The 20,294-nt window shown below is 37.9% G+C and overlaps 1 protein-coding gene across 4 annotated transcripts in view; it reads left to right on the forward strand.

Annotated features, from left to right (window-relative positions):
- LOC126824549 (double-stranded RNA-specific adenosine deaminase) overlaps window positions 1-20,294 on the forward strand; it is a 120,607-nt gene that overhangs the window by 89,636 nt on the left and 10,677 nt on the right. For 3 of the 4 annotated variants that reach the window (XM_050553782.2, XM_056101810.1, XM_050553786.2), the window contains 5 exons: window positions 12,913-13,053; window positions 14,535-14,685; window positions 17,184-17,382; window positions 18,858-18,951; window positions 19,975-20,133. In XM_050553782.2, the coding sequence (XP_050409739.1) occupies window positions 12,913-13,053; window positions 14,535-14,685; window positions 17,184-17,382; window positions 18,858-18,951; window positions 19,975-20,133 (744 nt within the window). Of the gene's footprint in view, window positions 1-140; window positions 184-12,912; window positions 13,054-14,534; window positions 14,686-17,183; window positions 17,383-18,857; window positions 18,952-19,974; window positions 20,134-20,294 lie in introns of those variants that run through there. The other variant, XM_050553785.2, reaches the window with a different exon arrangement.

Here is a 20,294-nt window from a genome sequence, read left to right on the forward strand (position 1 = left end):
ACATAAATTCTAACCTGTTACTTGTACAAGTTCTGATAATAAAGACTTTATTCAGCCCATTAAGAAATGATATTATTATATATTAAAGCCATTGTAATATGGCATAAAGAAATTAACTCACTTATTTCTCTTGACTCTGTAAACGAGCCGTGTGGCTTTCAGGATGTTTTGGCGTGGGAATGGGTTAGTTACTTTTTAATCTTTTTAGTCGCTTTTTAAAACCTCCACGGCTATACAATACTTTAATGCTGTTTTGATTGTCGGGCTTTTGTGACAAACGACGATGCATGAAAAGAAGGCCTCGGTGCTTTTTAGTTAGGATAACCACGCCTATACAAAGTTTCAATACTGTTTTCATTATGACAAGCGATGATGCAGAAAAAGGCCTCGGTGGTTTTCACTTGTAATGAAATGAAAGAAATGGAGTTTAACGTCCTACTGTTCTGACGATTTGTTCTTTGGTTAACCACTGCACGCCAATACAAAGTTTTAATGCTGTTTTTATTATCGTTCTTTATGGCAAACGACGATGCAGGAAAAGGCCTCGGTGGTTTTCATTTTAACGAGTTATTCTTTGGTTAACCACTGCACTTGAACGGTTACGGGACAGAAATCTTAAAAGCTATGGAATTACCTTAATTGTGAGATAGGACTGTTAAATATCGTAGTCTTTTACCTGGATTTATTACTATGACATAACAGCACCGAGGCCTTCAGGTAAACATATAGTATTTGAACATGTTGATAATTATTTGTTATTTTGCATTTCTTGGTTGACAAATTGACCGTGGTAGATGTATATTGTTTACCTTAAACTGTTTTTAATTTTTTTATTTTTTGCTACTTTGAATTGTTAAATGAGCGATCAATCATTCACACGCTCCGCTACAATTTCAATTACGCCATTTTCAGACTTAAGAAGTGTTTATTATTAAGATAACCGCGCGAGGTATTTTAGTAACAAAAGACTTGACCGTATCTTTTAGAGTTTCTTTGTATACTGTTTTTCAATTCCGTAGTAGCCATTATTCGGGAGGGGGGGGGGTGAATGGTTAGCGCGTGCGCGTTGTATCATACAGTCTGTCATAGAGTGAACTGGCGTGGTATCGATTCCAGGACTGTACGTGACAGGGAGAAGGGTCGCCTGCCCAAACTCGTGGGTTTTCTCCGGGTCCTCCTGTTTCCTACGCACAAGCGAATTATTGAAATAAAATTGAACCATATGTTAGTCTCGAAGTGACCTAGTTGGTGTCGAGTGGACGTTAAACTCTCTGTCACTCCTTCTTACTCCCTCCCTCTCCCTCTCCCCCTCCCTCTCTCTCTCTCTCTCTCTCAGGAGCCATAATTCAAACATGGCGCTGACTTTCACGGGTTCGATCACGTATTGATCAGCATCGTTCGTAGGGATTTTCCAACGTAGTTTCATTTTGTCAGTTATTCAAGGCGGCTGGACTGAAAAGAGAAAGCGTCTAGTCATTTGGATTGGAAGAAAAAAAGGATTCCCCGTGTACACCATTAGTAACATATCATTTCGACAGTTGAAATAATAGCAGACCCAGCCTGGCGTTTACCCGTCCGAGATGTTGAGGCGCTAATCCCTTTTTAGACCAGTAAATCTATGGAACAGAGCCACTGTGAACTGAAATAAATTTTCAGAAAGCTGGATTCAACGGGTTTTGTTGTATCTAGGGTACTTGTTTATCAAAATACGAAAAGTCTTCCAAAATCGCATTTGCGGGTCTAGGCGAAAATCGATAATGAATCAAAAATGGCGGACAACGGCGTGAAATGGCTTAAAAGGAATCATTTTAGACCATATTGTACATAAGTAATATCACTGAATCACATGATGGGTTCAAATGGTTGCCATGACGTCATAGTGGCGTCATAACGCAATATCGGTTCAGTAAACGAACTAATTTAATAGAAAGTGAAGTCATAACGCAACAACGAGTCAGAAAATAAACAACTTAGATAGAAATGCCTTTTGAAAAGAATAAATTGCCTAATACACTTTATATATTAATTATAATGAATGTATATAGCTCCTCTCAACTAGAACTGTTCTACTCGATGGCACTAAGTATTTTATTGAAATTATTCAAAGTCAGTTAGTTTGATGCTATTATCACTACTGTCAGTGTGCCACGTACCATATGCGTTAGGGTAGGAGAGTGCATATTGTTGACACCCATACCTCATACTGTCGCAGTCACAGTGAACTGTTCTCAATAATTTGTCCGGTGCCAGGGAGTTTGGATGGCCGAATGGTTAGCACGTGCGCGCTGTATCATAAGGTCTGCCATTGAGTCAACTGGCGTGGTTTCGATTCCCCGGTTGTACGTGGCAAGGACAAGGGTCGCCTGTTTAACCTCGTGGGTTTTCTCCGGGTCCTCCAGTTTCCTCCCACTGCTAAAGACCAATTATTGAAATACAATTGAACCATATGTTAGTCCCGAAATAACAGTTTGTGTCGAGTGGACGTTAAACCACGCCCATCTCTCTCTCTCTCTCTCTCTCTCTCTCTCTCCTATTGCAGGTCTTTCTTTAGGCTTGAAATGTTATCTTAATTATTAATTAACTTATCCAGACCATAATCAACTCTCGATGTCGCTAGCCTGTGATATTTAATGGATTAGGATCGGATTTGCTGCTCAACTTTCATTCATGATTAAATCATGAACTGGATAATCGAGACAATGTTTGTTATCGTATCGGCTTAAGTAATGATGATCAAGGCTAGGCCGAAAATTCAAGCGTTAAATTCTCGATTCAGAGTTGATCAATTTGACTGAAATTTTCAGCAAATTCCCTTTACATTATATAGTTTTTAACTATGATAATGAGAACTGACGACTCTTTATCTAATCTCCCATAATGTATCTTTAAACGTTGCTACAATATCGTGCTACCTGCGGCAATTACAGGTAACAATCCCACGCCTTGTTGTTGTTTGTTTTATTTGTTTTGTAGTTTGCATTCTGCGTTTTAATTGATGTTTAACCTACCTTTTATTTACCTTTGTTTACGTGTTTATTTCATCACTATAGTGAATATATGTACGCTTGTACCTAACAGTTTCAATGGTGTATCCTATCTGGTAATTAGGACATGACACAGGTCATGACCATACACCCAACATGTCATGACCTGTCGATGGTAATATGTAAGATTTGATATTTTAATCAGTAGGTAAATAAACTGACTGGTTTCCTAGGTAACAACAAAGAGAGAGAGAGAGAGAGAGAGAGAGAGAGACTAACCTATGAGAAGAGAATATCAAGCAGATACATAAATACACCAGGAGAGGGGGAGGGAGAGAGAGTGGGGGGGGGATGGGGTTTAACGTCCACGCGACACAAACTAGTCATTTCGGGACTAACATAACAACAAACAAGATGGTCAACACATATTATCGTCAAAGTCGAAAATTGTGCACCACTTACAAGAACACATCCAACTTACAAGAACACACCCAAACGATTTCATTGATTTTAACCATTTTTTGGACGGAGAGACTGACAAGGACAGCTGTCTAGTCGTTCAGATGGGACGAAAATCCCAGGTCCCGTGTATACATTGGCATGCACGTAAAAGATCCCTTGGCAGTTGGAATTCAATATAAGAGTAGGCCATAGTGCAAAATTTCCCTCATAGTACACTGTATGGCGTATGCCCGTCTTCGTTAGCCCAGTCGGAGTAGAATAGTAGGACATTAAACCCCATTTCATTTCATTTAACAATATTTTGACAAATACGTTTTAAATATAATAAGGCTGCATGTGTGTATTTCTTGCGATTTTTTTTCGACTTGTCATACGCCTGACCCCTTTCTAATTGATTATTCCTTTTTCTCCTTCCATAATAATTCTGTTGATATCTGTGCTGATTGGATAATATACGTTCTTACTTCATGATTCTTCTTCGGATATTTATGCTGATTGGATAATCGCTCTTTTCAATTCATGATAATTCTTCTGACAGCAATGCTGATTGAATAATTCTTGGTCTCATTTTACGATAATTCTTCTGATATTTATGCTGATTGGATAATCCATGTTCTTCATTTATGCCAATTCTGGTAATATCAATGCTGATTGGGTAATTCTTGGGCTCATTTCATGAGAATTACCTTTTTAACAAAACTATGCGTAATGAATGTTGGATGTTGTGGGATGTGTCATAATTAGAAAATAAAACTATTTTTGAAAGGATTAATTATTTACCTTTTTCGGCCAACACCGGGATCGAACTTTCGACCTCCAAACTAGCGCCCTTTTTTTTTTCTCACTTGCCACCGTGGTTCCCTATCTCACTTATATAAGTCTAATATATTTGTCGTTGCTATACCACTGTGTGAAAGCGGACGTTAAACCCGATCTTCGAAGTATTATTAATAGGCCGTACATTAAGCCGAATAGCCAATGTGTGTAAAAGAGGGCGTTAGATTTGATCGTTGTAGTAATACCAGACCTCGCAGTAGATCTATTATACTAGGTTCTCAATATCACTATCACGATTCGTGCTACGATTGAAATCGTGGTTTTAATCGTGGAGTAATCGTGGTGATCCTATCAGGTCTTATTATATATCGTGGTCAGTGGTAGCAATCGTATGGATCGTATCGAAACGTATCCGAACGTATCAGATCGTGGATCCAATACGGACAACCCTATCGTAACGCATCACACGACAGTGGAAACCTCGCATTAGCCAAAATGTGTAAAAGAGTGTTAACCTCGATCGTAGTATTAACCTCACAGGTCCAATAGTCAAGGGGAGCCACGGTGGCTAAGTGGGTAAGACGTTGGCTCGCTAGCCTGGAGGTCGGGTGTTCGATCCCTGCATTGGCCGAGAAAGTTCATCGAGATTTTCCAACGTGGTTTCCCCTTGTCAATGATGCAGGACGGAGGGCCTGGCAAGGATAGCTGACTAGTCGTTGGGATGGTACGAAAAACTAAGGTCCCGTGTACACATTGGCGTGGACATATAAGAGTAGGCCACAGTGTCGCTGCCAGGGCAAAAGTTCCCTTATAGCACACTGTATGGCGTATGCCCGTCTTCATTAGCCCATTCGGGACAGAACAATAGGATTTCAGTAGATCTATTAGTATTATTAACCAAAGTGTGTGAAAACGGGCATCTTAATAACAGACTTCACAGTAGATCTAATAGTCAAAATGGCGACCAAACCAGTTACAACACAGGCTGTTGCACTTTTGATGAGTTTTTATATATTCTGATTATATTTAGATTATGTTGACTGTGGGGAGAAGTGATTGATGATATAACCACTATAATACACATTCTATCAAAGATCAATACATCATCCGATTGCTAGATTTATATTAACGATTGATTTCCTAACTTAAAGATATATTATGTGAGATTAGATAAAGAGCTGACAGTTCTCACTATGATAGTTAAAAACTAGATAATGTAAAGGAATATGCTGAGAATTTCCGTCAAATTGATGCACTCTGAACCGAGAATCAATCACCATTACTAAAGTCGGTACAATAAAAAGCATAGTCTCGATTATCCATTTTTTGATTTAATCATCGATGAGATTTGAGCAGCACATCGGGTTCTAATCCAGTAAAAATCACAGACTAGCGATGACATCGAGAGTTTATTATGGCCTGAATAAGTTAATTAATGACTAATTAATAATTTAGATAACATTTCAGGCCTAAAGAAAGAACCACATTAGGCAGATTAAGCTCTTGCATAATGTATGTTTAAATTATACGACATCTTTTGGTCGGTATAAACTGTTTAAGTCTCGCAACCAGTTTCACTAACTCATTCTGACAGTGATTTTAGGGCTATATAATCTCTTGAAAACTAGAATATTGTGAAAGACAAATCTCTCATAAGAACATAAATGGTTCAATTTCCTTCAGATATGAAATGAAATGAAATGTGGTTTTACGTCCTACTGCTTTGCTCCTACTGGGCTAATGAAGTCGGGCATGCGCCATACAGTGTGCTATGAGGGAAATTTTGCTCGTGCAAAAGCACTATGGCCTACTCTTATATCGAATTCCAACTGCCAAGGGATCTTTTATGTGCACGCCAATGGGTACAGAGAGAGAAACACGGTTTAATTAAAGGCCAGTTGACACAAACTAGGTAATTTTGGGATTAACATCGTCGGTGGTGAGTAAAAAGGTCGAATATGGGTTTTGCGAAATTGTCCAAGACCTTGTGATCTATGAGATCATATGAGAATTCTGCCAATCTATGCTGCACCACCCATATATTGATAGACAAGACAAATCTACGGACATGACATAATATTTCAAACAGACATTTCAAACAATAAACAATAAACGTACGTATCGAAGAAAGTGAATGGATCCAGGGGCCATGTAACAAGCGCGCTGCCATCTTTATTGTCAACGAACCAAATTATTGGGCCTGTTTTTAATCTAAAATATGATGTCTAAATGGATCTCCTTGCCAAGTACAAACCGAAATCGAAACCGCGCCACTTGAGTCAATGAAAGACCTTATGACCTAAAGCACACGCGTTAGGCCAATCGACCACACCCCACTGACTGTTTATGGAAATAAAACTAATTAATAATAGACAATGACAGGACGAGTAAATAAATGAATTGTGCATTATGCCAAGAAATCATAATGAAACACATATATATAAATTGATATCACTCTAATAGTGTCGTGCACCAGACAGGGTATGCCACTCTATGGAGAATGTTGAATACATGAGAATTTATTCTTTGTATATTTACCTTTGATTTAAATTTGGTTTTTTAATAAATACGACGTATTATATTGTTATGATTTTTGTACGTTAATGTCAATAAACCTCAGGGACAGTGTAAATACGACGTATATTGTTATGATTTTTGTGCTTTAATATCAATAAACCGCAGGGAATCGGTACAGTCATATGTTGTTTATCAGATAAATTAAACTGTTCTAATGTCACTTTACAGTAGGCTACACATCTATACACTGTTTTACATCTTTCCTTAATATACATGTACACAAATAAATAAACATTTACAACTCTATTCCATGTCAATTAAATTCGCATGTCCGAACCTTTCAGCGCAGGGTGTTTTTAAAGGCACAGTCCATGATCCGATAGGGTTTCCTTGTGTACAGTGAGAGAGAGAGAGGAGAGAGAGAGAGAGAGAGAGAGAGAGAGAGAGAGAGCACGGTAAGCTGGTTGTCCGTTTCGCGAATCAAACTTAATGTTTTGTTTAACGTAGGCCTGCACCGATTTTCGTAAGATCAGCGCATGCGTAGAAGGAGGAAACTGGAGACCCGGAGGTTGAGAAAGCGCCAATATCTTCAAGTCACATGCGCTCGCACCGGGGATCGCCCAAAACGACTGCAAGCCAGAGGCGACCGGCCAGTTAGATCTTGAAGCGCGACACCCTAGTCCCCCACCCCCCGCAATCCTAGTCGTTTGCGTTGCCCCCCCCCCCCCCCATCACAGATCTTCGATAAATGTTACAGAAGCAAAAAGTTTTATTGACTAAAATAAATATATCTCGGACATCTCCTTCAAGCTACGCACCCCCCCCCCCCCCCTAAAAAAAAAAAAAAAACCCAAAAAACAAAAACAAAACAAAACAACCTAACCCACCGTCGCCCGACAGCACACACTCACACAAATACACAACTCTGTCAGTCTTTAAAACATATACCACCATGTATTACGAATTTGCCACATTGTTACGTGTAAGTCAAAACAAATATCAACACTGTTCTACCTTCAAACTACCCCCCCCCCCCCCACCACCCCGTTCCCCGTCCCGCGACAGCACGCACACACCAAAACACACACCGTTTAAAACATATAACACCATATATGTATATTAGGGATTTGCCAGTGTTACGTAGGTCAATACAATTATCAACACAGTCCTACCTTTAAAGAATGAACCATCTGTTACCCAATAAGAAATTTGTACTTTATTCTAATTTGATATAATTATAGAGAAAAATCAATTGTATATATGTACATGTATATCCAGTGATTTTGTTGTGACATAATGACAGAGTGAATTTCTTACCAACCCTCAATACAATACACGACACCTTCTGTTGGATAAACATATAAAATACTTTATGCATAACAAATGTGACCGATTGTCTTAAAGGGAGAGTCTGTCGAGTATAAAGTAAAATTAAAGGGACACCGTGTGATAACTAGCTTTATATATCCCTCGATCGCTTGAATTCGATATGAGAGTAGGCCGTAGCGTCGCTGTCAAGGCAAAATTTCCCTCATAGCACACTTCATTAGCCCAGTCGGAGCAGAACAGTAGGACGTAAAACCCCATTTTATTTCATTATTTTACATATGTGAGCTACTATGAATCTATGAGTAAGACGCTGGCTGACTAGTCAGGATGGCCAGGGTTCGATCACGGTGATGGACGAGGAAGTTCCTCGGGATTATGCGCCCATTGTCTTAGTGCAGGACCTGACAATTAAACATGTCTAGTCATTCGTATGAGACAAAAAAAAAACAACCCTCAGGTTCACCCGTGTTCTCTTTGTCACGCACGCAAACGAACCCTTGACACGAGTAGCCAGAAACGACACATTTCACGCTGAATCTTCGTCCTAGTGCACGCCATTTCGTATGCCCTTCTTCAATGTCGCGATTGATGAAGATTTTTCATTTCATTTCTTACGAAACAAATCAATATTTGTTGCACTTTTACTAGTATATTGATTATCTTCATTCATTACTTTTATTTATAACAGCACTGAAGGATAATTTTAAAGTTTTAAAAATGTTCAATCTGATTTAAATACAGATCTATATTTCGTTTCGTTTCGTTTTTGTATATTTTCGATGGCCTCTACTACATGAAGATTTAAAATATTTTATGGTTAGACCGTGCACAATCAAAATAACTTTTATTTAAAAATTATTGGTTCAATGAATATTCACACAAATCGATCAATTCGAATTTAAGTTATGGCTGTTGATGTTTAAATTAGTTTCTACTGATTTCATTATGAATCTTACACAGCTATGGTAGTAATATTGATCGTACATTCTTCGTGAAGATGCCTAAATACAGGGGCATTAGGTAAGATTAGATAAAATGAAATGAAATGGGGTTTAACGTCCTACTGTTCTGCTCCTAAACTGGGCTAATGAAGACGGGCATACGCCATACAGTGTGCTATGAGGGAAATTTTTGCCCGGGCTGCGGCGCTACAGCCTACTCTTATATCGAATTCCAACTGCCAAGGGATCTTTTACGTGCACACCAATGTCAGGCCCTCCATCCTGCATCACTGACAAGGGGGAACCACGCCGGAAAATCTGGATGAACTTTCTCGGCCAATGCAGGGATCGAACACCCGACCTCAAGACTAGCGAGCCAGCATCTTACCCACTTAGCAACGTGATCCTCCAGATAAAGTGCGAACAGTTCTCGCTATAATAGATAAAACATTAGATAAAGAAAACAGAATATGCTGAAAATTTCATTCAAATTGCTTCACTTTGAACCGAGATATTAGTGATTCGGTTTTAGGCTAGCCTCGATCGTCATTACTACCATTGATACGATATTAGATAAAGTCTCGATTATCCATTTTTACGTTAAATCATCCATCACAAAACGTATTCAAATCCACTAAATATTGCAGGCTAATGATGGCACCGAGAGTTGATTATGGTAATGATAAGTTAATTAATGTCTCATCAATAATTTAGATAATATTTAAGGCCTAAAGAAAGACCTGCAATAGGCAGATTTAGCTCTTGTATAATGTATGTTTAAATTATACAGGATCTTTTGGTCGGTATAAACTGTTTAAGTCTCGCACCCAGTTTCAATAACAGATTCTGAGAGACCTGCAATAGGCAGATTTACCTCTTGTATAATGCCTGTTTAACATTAAAATATGCGATCTTCCTTACTGGGCGTTTATTATTTTTGAAAAGAGCAAGATAGCCACTTTAACATACATATACTATAAATCGCTATCGAATAGGTTTAAACCATTATTCACACTGAATAACGAGTTATCGTCAACATTGGGTGGGTTATCCAGAGAGAACCATGAGAGATGTGGCCCCATACACAAGGTAAAGATTTTTAATGTCCGTGCAAATCGATATAATTCAACTTCAGATGTATCTGAAAGATGACGTAAAATGAATGGATGAGCCAAGACGAAAATGATATTTTTTTATTGGAGGAGTTTGGGACATATATTCGTGTCGTGTCAGAATTCTATTGATCGTTGAGGAGTCTGTCATCCCAGAGGGTTTAACGTCCACTCGACACAAACTAGGTCATTTCGGGACTAACATGTGGTTTAATTTTATTTCAATAGTTCACTTGCGCGTAGGGGACTTTAGCAGTGGGAGGAAACCGGGCGACCCGGAGAAAACCCACGAGGTTGGACAGACGAAAGAGACGGTGTGTTAAGGAAAATGTTTTTTCTTTCTATTTTTAAAAGCAAAGAATTGTAACATATCTATGGCAAATAATTATTGAAGTATTTGGTGCATGTTGTTTTAATTTATACCACTAGTCGCTGCCATTGTTTTACCAGTTAACGTTTAACATGCTGTTGAATTATTTAGTCGCCGTCGTCCATGTATATAGTTCTTTGGTATTTATTTTTTCTCTTTTTTCGAAAAAAAAAATCATTGCGACTTTTTAAAGCTTTAGTCATATAAACAATTTATTATGTCTACAAATTTTACTCTCGAAAAGAAATAAAATGACATTTGTTAGAATTGTAAACTTTACAAGATTAACACGACATTTTAGGTAACCTGGTTTCAAATCCCCGGTTGTACGTTGCCTGTCCAACCTCGTGGGTTTTCTCCGGATCCTCCGGTTTCCTCCCATGTTAAAGACCCCTACGCGCAAGCGAATTATTGAAATTTTATTTCAATATCTTTAGCAGTGGGGGGACACCGGAGGACCCTAAGAAAACCCACGAGGTTGGACAGGCGACCCTACAACCGGGGAATCGTAACCACGCCAATTGACTCAATGACATACCTTATGATACATCACGCACGTGCTAACCATTCTGCCATCCAACCCGCCCCCTATATTCTACAAACCATTTCACTTTAAAATAATAAAATAATCATGCCAGTGGCTAATACTAGGACGAAGTTATACCATCTGCTGTGACAGGAAGTAGTTTATATATCCCAGTACCTAGCATATATCATAGTTCTACTGGTCTTTATATATCAGCTATAGACATTGACCTAATTTAAAACTCTACCTTACATATGGTCCTCATACACTGTTAAAATATCTTCCATTGTTTTCACAACAAATTAACACCGGGGTTTCCTATTCTGCACGCCTGACAAGGACAGCTGTCTAGTCGTTCGGATGGGATGAAAAACTGAGGTCCCGTGTACACATTGGTGTGCTCGTAAAAAATCCCTTGACTGTTGGAATTCGATATATGAGTAGGCCATAGGGCCCGATAGATCAGTATTCTTCTGCGTGACTTCCTTTTGTTAGGGGTACAGTTCTTCGGATGAGACAAACAACAGGGCCCCGTGTACACGTTGGCGTGCACGCAAAAATACCAGTGACAAATGAGGATGCTACTGCAATAAGGTAGATAAGTACCATCTACGGATCGGACATAACTTGAAAATTACAAAATATTTACACACATCCTGTCACAACTACAAACAGTGATAACTTAACTCATAATAAGTAAAGTAATTTGAATGAAATTTTCAATACATTCATTTTGTATTATCTATTTTTGAACTACAATAACAAGAAGAACCAGCTCGCTATCTAAATCTTACAGAAAGAATCGTTAAATTATTTCACGGAATTTACTGTATCACCAGTGGTTGAAATGTTTTTAGTTTATTTTTTTTACTGTGTTTGTGATTTTGATATTAAATCTGTACTGTAGACATTTTTATAGAGTGTTTATAATAGGAACAATATTTTGTTTTGTTGTCAGTCTATATTTGGCACCGGTTACCGGCTAAATGCAGTTTTTCTTCATTGTTTTGAGATGTGATTTGAAGATTTTAAAGGGTATAGGACGTAACTTTTTTTTAAAAAGTATATTATAGCTTGTATTCATTGTGTTGCGCAGATGTCCAAATCGCATTGGAGTATATGTAGCGTTTACAGATGCGGAACCGGTCTTAAAAGTGACGAATTTACACGTATCCGAAAATCATTTGAAAATAGTGAAGTGTCTCTACATAGTAAATAAAGAGTGGGCTTCGAATACTTTGAGAAACTATTTATGTTTTTTTTACCGGCCTTAAAAGTGACTAATTTACACGAATCCGACAGTCATTTGAAAATATGGAAATGTTTCTACATAGTAAATAAAGAGTGGGCTTCGAATGCTTTGAGAAACTATTTATGGTTTTTTTTACCGGCCTTAAAAGTGACTAATTTACACGAATCCGACAGTCATTTGAAAATAGTGAAGTGTTTCTACATAGTTTATAGAAAGCGGGATTCGAAAGTTTTGAGAAACTATTTACGTTCGTTTCCTTTATGTTTAGAGAAAGACAAAACTCCGTCGACCATCTTTGATAGTTTTTCTTTAGATTGAATTTGACCCTCTCAGTTTAGGCATTTGATGCTTCCATTCTGCAAATATTTGAATTTATCAACTGGGTTTCTGTAATTTCTTCAGACATGGATGACGTGATTCTTGGATATGTTAAATTTTTAAATAAACCAAAGCTTGATTGCAAAGAGACACAAATCATAATCATGAAAGATAGCACACCTGTCTACCTGAAATATTCTTAATTGGAATAGCGGAGCATTGGCGAATATTTATGCCACTTGCCACTGGCAATTCGAAGGAACAGACACAGCCAAAATAGTTTCTACTTCATTGGTTTAAACTGAGTATATTTGTATATTGCAGACGAAGGATGGCGACGAATTTGCCGCCATGTGTCATCAGTAATAGAGATCCTGTCAGCGTGTTGATGGAACATGGACAGACAAGGGAGGTAACTGTTGATTTTACGGAATGTACACGTACTGGACCAGCTCATAATTCAAGGTAAGCTACTTCCGACTATCGAGGAACTTTAATACTCGTATCATCAAGTGCAATAAATTGTTTTAACAGTCTAATTAAAACACAGATCCTATTTCGTTTCGTTTTTGTATAGTTCAAAATTTCGTCTTATTTGTCTGTATAACACTAGGATCTGGCAGAGTTGTTATATAACCTGTGTTCTGGATGGCGTGAAAGATAAGCCAACGGAACCATCTGTTACGGCGACTTCTTGGAGTGCGATGCACGGAACTGTTGGTAAACCGCTAGACACGTCAACGATGATTGATTAATCAATGTCTGACCTCATAGGGTCAAAAGCCACTCGTACGACCTCTGACGCGACCTTTTACTACAACCGGTCAGATCTTCATGTAGTGTAGGCCATCGAAAGTATAAAAAAAACGAAACGAAATATAGATCTGTATGTTAATCAGATTGATTGTTTTAACGTTTAGCGTATTTACTTTTCATGTTTATTTTACTTTTGTTTTATAATCCCGGTCATTCTATTACCTAAAATCAACACATGGCTCAATAACCTTCATAAAATGAACATGCTCTAACGTATAACAACCCCATTGTAGACAGTAGAGACCATTATATAAAGCTACTCTTCTTCAAGTTACAAATACCAATGGGTCTTTTACGTGCACGCGTATTTGTCCACGGATGGACCCCGAACTTTAATACTTTCCGAATGATAAGGTCCCGTGTTCACAAAGCATTTTGAGACTTAAGTTAAGAATTTGTTCAAAATTGTTCGCCTTATTTTAACTAAAATATAGCCTTTTATAAAAAAAATTGTTGTTTTAATGCATCAAATAAATACATCAATAAGAAACCATCTGCAAAGTTTTGTGTTTTTGGATCAAAGATATTTCTCATAAACAGTGATTGAAAGTTGAGTAAATTCTTGACTTAAGTCTGAGAATACTTTGTGAACTCGAGGCCAGACACACTATGCCTCTAGCACGTAAGAAGTGTTTTCCCAGCCCACGTCGGGATTTGAGCCCGGTATATTCTAGTCGAGAGAGCAGTGCCACCCTCCTCGCAGAAGGAAGTATTTGTTTTATCTTCGGTTTAAACATACATTATGCAAGAGCTAAATCTGCCTAATGCAAATCTTTCTTTATAAGCCTGAAATGTTATATAAACTATAAGACTTTAATTAGCTTTCGAAGCCATCTTATGTGTCGGATTGTCACTGGATGATTTGAATCCGATATGCTGCTCAACGTTCATTGATGATTAATTCCAAAAATGGATAATCGAGACTATGTTTTTATCGTATCGACATTAGTAATGCTGATCGAGGCTAAGCCTAAAACAGAATTGTTAATATCTCGGTTCAGAGTCAAGCAATTTGACTGAAATTTGCAGTATATTCCCTTTACATTATCCAGTTTTTATCTATTACAGTGATAACTTCCATAATACCACTTTAATGTTAAACTAAAATTTATTATTGATTTCATTGACAGATTCCATACAGCCGCCCTGGTTAACGGAAAGCGCTTTGCTGAAGGGCACGGTACATCTAAGAAAAATGCCAAAAAGATCGCCGCGGAGCTAGCGTTAGACAGATTATACAAAGTTGCCAGCCGTAATCTGAAGGATGCCAATCAAATAGCGGTAAGATTCTCTCTGTAGCTTCACAAACACATCTTCCTTTTATCTCTAGCGACTGACAATATCTGAAATATGTTTTTCTCTTCTGTAAATGGACCGAAAGATTGATTTAGGCACGGGTCATTGGTTGTCTGTCATTGGCAGGACTAGACGACCTCGTATAATTAGTTGCATCCACGTCCAACTTAGTAAAATACCCGATAGCGGATACATTTATAGTGGTCATGATATTATTCTTTATGAAGGAAAGGAAATCAACCAATTTTACATATTTGTGGAGGCTCATGAAATAAATTATACTCCTAGTTATATGGTATTATTCTTTATGAAGGAATTGATAACAAGCAATATTACAGATTCGAGGGGGGGGGGGGGGGAGATGGCCGAATGGTTAGCGCTTACGCGTTGTATCATTAAGGTCTGTCATTGAGTCAACTGGGGTGGTTTCGATTCCCCGGTTGTACGTGACAAGGAGTAGGATCGCCTGTCCAACCTAGTGGATTTTCTCGGGGTCCTCCGGTTTCCTCCCACTGTTGAAGACCCCTACGCGCAAGTCAATTATTTCAATAAAATTGAACCATGTGTTAGTCCCGAAATAAACAAGTTTGTTTCGAGTGGACGTTAACCCCCAGTTCTCTCCCTCTCTTTCCCCTTCTCATTACATATTCGTGGACGCTCGTGAAACAAACGATACTCGTAGTTACGTATTATTCTTTATGAAAGAAAGGATAACAGCTGATATTACCGATTCGTGAAATAAACTACACACGTAGTTATATGGTATTATTATTAATGAAGCAAAGTGTCACAGTCTTAGTTACATTTACTCTTAGTTACATGTTACGTGATGTTATTCTTTATGAAAGAACGGATAACAGCTAATATTAAAGATTCGAGGACGCTCATGCTAATCAAAGTCTTTTAGAAATGAAATGAAATGGAGTTTAACGTCCTACTGTTCTGTGCCGACTGGGCTATTGAAGATGGGCATACGCCATACAGTGCATTATGGGGAAATTTAGCCCGGGCAGCGGCGATATAGCCTACTCTTATATCGAATTCCAACTGTCAAGTGATCTTTTACGTGCATACCAGTGTGTACACGAACCTCGGTTTTTGTACCACCCGAACGACTATACGTTGTCAATTGCCAGGCCCGCCGTCCTGTGCCACTTATAAGGGGAAACCACGCCTCCAGGTTAGCAAGCCAAAGTCCTACGCACTGAGCCCCCGTGGCGACTAGTTACATGGTTTAATTGACCAACTTAACATTAATGACAATGACAGTTGAAAGTAACACCCTTTTTTTTTTATTAAACATTGTGGTTAGCACGTGTGCGTTGTATCATAAGGTTATCATTGAGTCAGCTGGCCTGGTTTTTCATTTCATTAATTCGTTTGCGCGTAGAGGAGGACGCCAGGGGGCCCGGGGAAAACCCATAACATTGGATAGGCGACCTTACTCCTCATGTACAAGCAGGGAATCGAAAACACGCAACTTGACACAATAACAGACTAAAAGGTGAAACGCGCACGCGTTACACCCCCCCCCCGTCTTAATTTCCCCGATTGGTGCATAAAAGTAGGACGTTAAACCCTTTTTCATCCTATGTCAACCACGTGAATATTATATAACTCACTATGTGAAACGTACCTAATATGGCGCCGTCCACATATTTCTGCCATCTTGTTTTAATTTGTTTACAAGCTGTGTAAAGGTCACTGCAGATTTGAGATAATGGTTGAAGTAATAACCACCATTTTGTCTCGTTTAAAACTCTACCTCTTGGAATTGTCTAATGTCTGCTGTTTAAAAAAAATACAGTGTAATTTGTAAATTTTGTAAGATAATACCAATTCATATCTGCCTTTCAACTCCAGACATTTGTTCAGTCCCTTCCGTACATACCCACGTGTTTCCTGTTCATCACCCAATGAGAACCTTTCAATCCTACGTTTCTCCAATTCCTTCCCTATTTGATACGTATTATACCGCCATCCACATCCATGGGTCCGCCCGTCCGTCAACATATCGCTCGTTGTTATCGGATGACTGTGAAGCATTGGGGTCATCGCTCTGTAATATTTTGTTCCAAAGTTATCCCCTCTTTCTGAAAACATCATTAACGCCATAGAGGCTACAATTTGTTAACGGATTTCTTTTTGTTATATTATTATTTATGATCATATCCTTGTTATTTGTAACGAGTTCATCCCCTTGTGGTTTCCCCTTGTCACAGGTACGGGACGGAGGCCCGTACGAAAAACAGAGGTCCCGTCTAGACTTTGGCGTTCACGTAATAGATCCTCTCGGCAGTTGGATTTCGATATAAAAGTAGGCCATAGTACCTCTGCCCGGGCACAATTCCCCTCATAGCACACTGTATGCCCGTCTTCATTAGCCCGGTAGGAGCAGAACAATAGGACGTTAAACCCCAATTTAATTTCATTTATTTGTAACGAAGAACAATGGCGACTACATTTTATTTTCACATCAACAGGCAGAAAATGTAGAACTCAGTGAAGAAGAAGGGGAACAACCCGAGCCACTTTCACCGGCCCAGAAAATAAAAGCTATGGCTAAAGGCGTGTTTGAATTAGCCGAAGAAACACAGATGATATATTTCTGTAAAGAGAAAGTCGTAGCAGCGTTTTTAATGGAGCGGAACGGACAGCAAACTGTGGTGGCGCTGGGAACAGGTATGTACCTTAAAGGTTACACAGACTCAGCTTTCGACCCCATTTCTACAACTCCCAGCTAAAACTTAATTCTATTTTTATCTTTCGTATAATATCTGTATTTCCCATCCATGGAATTCTCTTAAATTATATTATGTTTTATTTTGAACTCCTTTGAACAAAGTACGGATTTACATTTATCCATTTGGAGATACCGAATCCACTTGGAGATACCGAATTACTATTTATCCATTTGGAGATACCGGATGAATAGTTATCCATTTGGAGATACCGGATCCATTTGGAAATATCGGATCTTACAAAACTATCTGGGAATGGTCCAAATTAAGGTGTATTATAACTCAATCGGGATGTTCTTTTGACCAATTGTTTTCTTATGTATGTATATTCTACTGTTCAATCAATTTTACCCTTTATTCATATTGGTAATCCAATCGGAGATCTCGGATCTTACAAAATGGAACAACTTGAGGTTTTCTGTTGGTATTTTGTTATTTCTGTCAATTTTACCCTTTAATCTTAATTCTTTATGTTTACAGCTGTAGACCAGGTATACTTAGAAATTATATTTATATTAACAATTTATTTTACACTTGTTGTGTTACTGTTTTTGTTGAAATTCACTTTAACTAACCTTATAACTGAATGCTTTTGGATTATTTAAATGGTTGAATTATTTTAAGAATAGTGATTGTTTCTGACTATAAGCATTACAATTAAATTACAAATTGTGGCTCTCGACCAATGAAAAGTCTGAATTTTTAAAATATTTTAGTTCAAGTTTTATTGTATTAAACAGGCATTATGAAAGATCTAAATCTACTTACAGTAGGCCTGTTATATAAATTATTAATTAGACATTAATTAAATTAACAAGACCATAACCAACTCCCAACGGCATCCAATGGCTGTGATATTAATATATTTTGTGGTCGATGCGGTTACCGTAAAACTGCATTATCGAGACTTTGTTTATTATCGTAACCACGGGCGTAATGACAATTGAGACTAGGCTATAATTGTATCGCCGATATCTAGGCTCAGAGTGAAGTAATTTGACTAAAATTTATAGCATATTCTCTTTTTGCTACCTATTTTTTTTAACTGTCAGATCTTTATTTAAGTGCCCCTGTTCCCTAAGCATATGGCTCATTAATTTTAAAGAAAAACCTGATACAGTCAATTGTCTGGATTGTCGTGAGTAGCGTAATTAATATAGTTTTTTCATCTACTCGCCATACTGATTTTCAAAATTAGACAAATATACTTCCTGAACGAGACTAGCGGTAACTAAAAGCTGTAAAAAAAAATGCAAGGAGCGCGACCTAAATTATGCTTTAAAGGGTTATTTAAACATAAGGTCGTTTATCTGCCTTGTAAAGTTTGTTGATGAAATAGTAAAATCATGATGTTTGTGTCTCTAAAACAACGTGGATATACAAGGGAGATAATCCATGGTTTATTGTTATTATTAGGTAATCGAAGTGTATTGTATCAGAATTTAAAGTCAGATGGAACGTGCATTATACAAGCTCATGCTGAAATAGTAGCTAGAAGAGCCTTTGTCAGGTAAAACACTTTTTATGTTAACTACTTGCTGTGGGTTATTACGAAAGAATCACATTCGAAAATCTTAAACTATAATCCGTATATAAGAAATGAAATGAAGCGGGGTTTAACGTCCCTTAAACCAACGAGGGCATAGCAAACAGTGTGCTATGAAGGAATCTTGACGTCGAATTTCAACTGTTATGGTTACTGTTACATACCCGCCCAATCAGGTTAAAACACAGACCCTATTTCGTTTCGTTTTTATAGTTCAAAATTTCGTTTTACTTGCCTTTACTACAATTGGATCTAGAAGACTTGTTATTTAACTCGTGTTCTGCTTGAAATGAGGGGTCAGCCAATCAAATGGTCTGTCGAATAGGGTGTTTGACCTTTTTTGCCCGGAACTGTGGGTAATCCACAAGTAACATCAATGCTGATTGGTTAATCAAATGTCTGACGTCATAGGTCAAAAGTCGGTCTTTTGACCCCTGACGTGACCTATCGCTATAACTTGTCGATCTTCATGTAGTGTAGGCCATCGAAAGTATAAAAAAAAACGAAACAAAATATAGGTCTGTATTTTGATCAGATTGATACCTGCCAAAAATACATTGGTAGATCTCGTAACATTCCGAAGTTCGGGCAAAATTCTCCTCTCTGCAGATCATTTGCCGATAGTTCCATCTCTCAGCGTCCTCAAACAGTAACTCAAAACCTACCTATTTCAATGTTCACATTTATAAGTATTCCTTGGAACTTATTGTCAGCTTGTTGAGCATACAATACTGTTTGGAGTCTAGATCATTATAAGAATAATAATAATGTATTTATATAGGGCCTATTATCCAGTAAATTGCTCTAATGGCGCCGAGTTGTGACTGTCACAGAGAGTGATGTTATATTGAAGTAAAGAGATGAGTCTTGAGTCTATTTCTGAATTCTGCAATATTTCCTTCTTCTTTCACATACTGAGATAGTTATTATTATTTAAGAGACGTTCAACTCCATATTTTAATATTTCAATGCCCGGATTTAATACAGGTTCTTGTACAATGAGTTAGATCGTTTCGTGGAAGGGGAAAAGAATCCAATCTTTACAAGAAGCAATTCAGGTAAATTAAGTCTGGTTGATGGAGTCAAGTTCCATCTGTATATTAGTCGACCACCTTGTGGAGATGCATCAGCGTTTCCTACTATCGGGTAAGTTGTAACACTCATTGGTATAAGTTAATAGATGGGATAGAGAGTGAAAGGGGGAGAGAGTTATTTAAGCAAAATTTCTTATTACGAAAAAACCCTACAAATAGCATTGCTAATTTGTGATATCTTTCACATATATCCTAGCGTATTGTACAATGTTT

The sequence above is a fragment of the Patella vulgata genome, chromosome 6, assembly GCF_932274485.2.
Source record: "Patella vulgata chromosome 6, xgPatVulg1.2, whole genome shotgun sequence".
In the NCBI taxonomy this organism is placed as follows: domain Eukaryota; kingdom Metazoa; phylum Mollusca; class Gastropoda; family Patellidae; genus Patella; species Patella vulgata.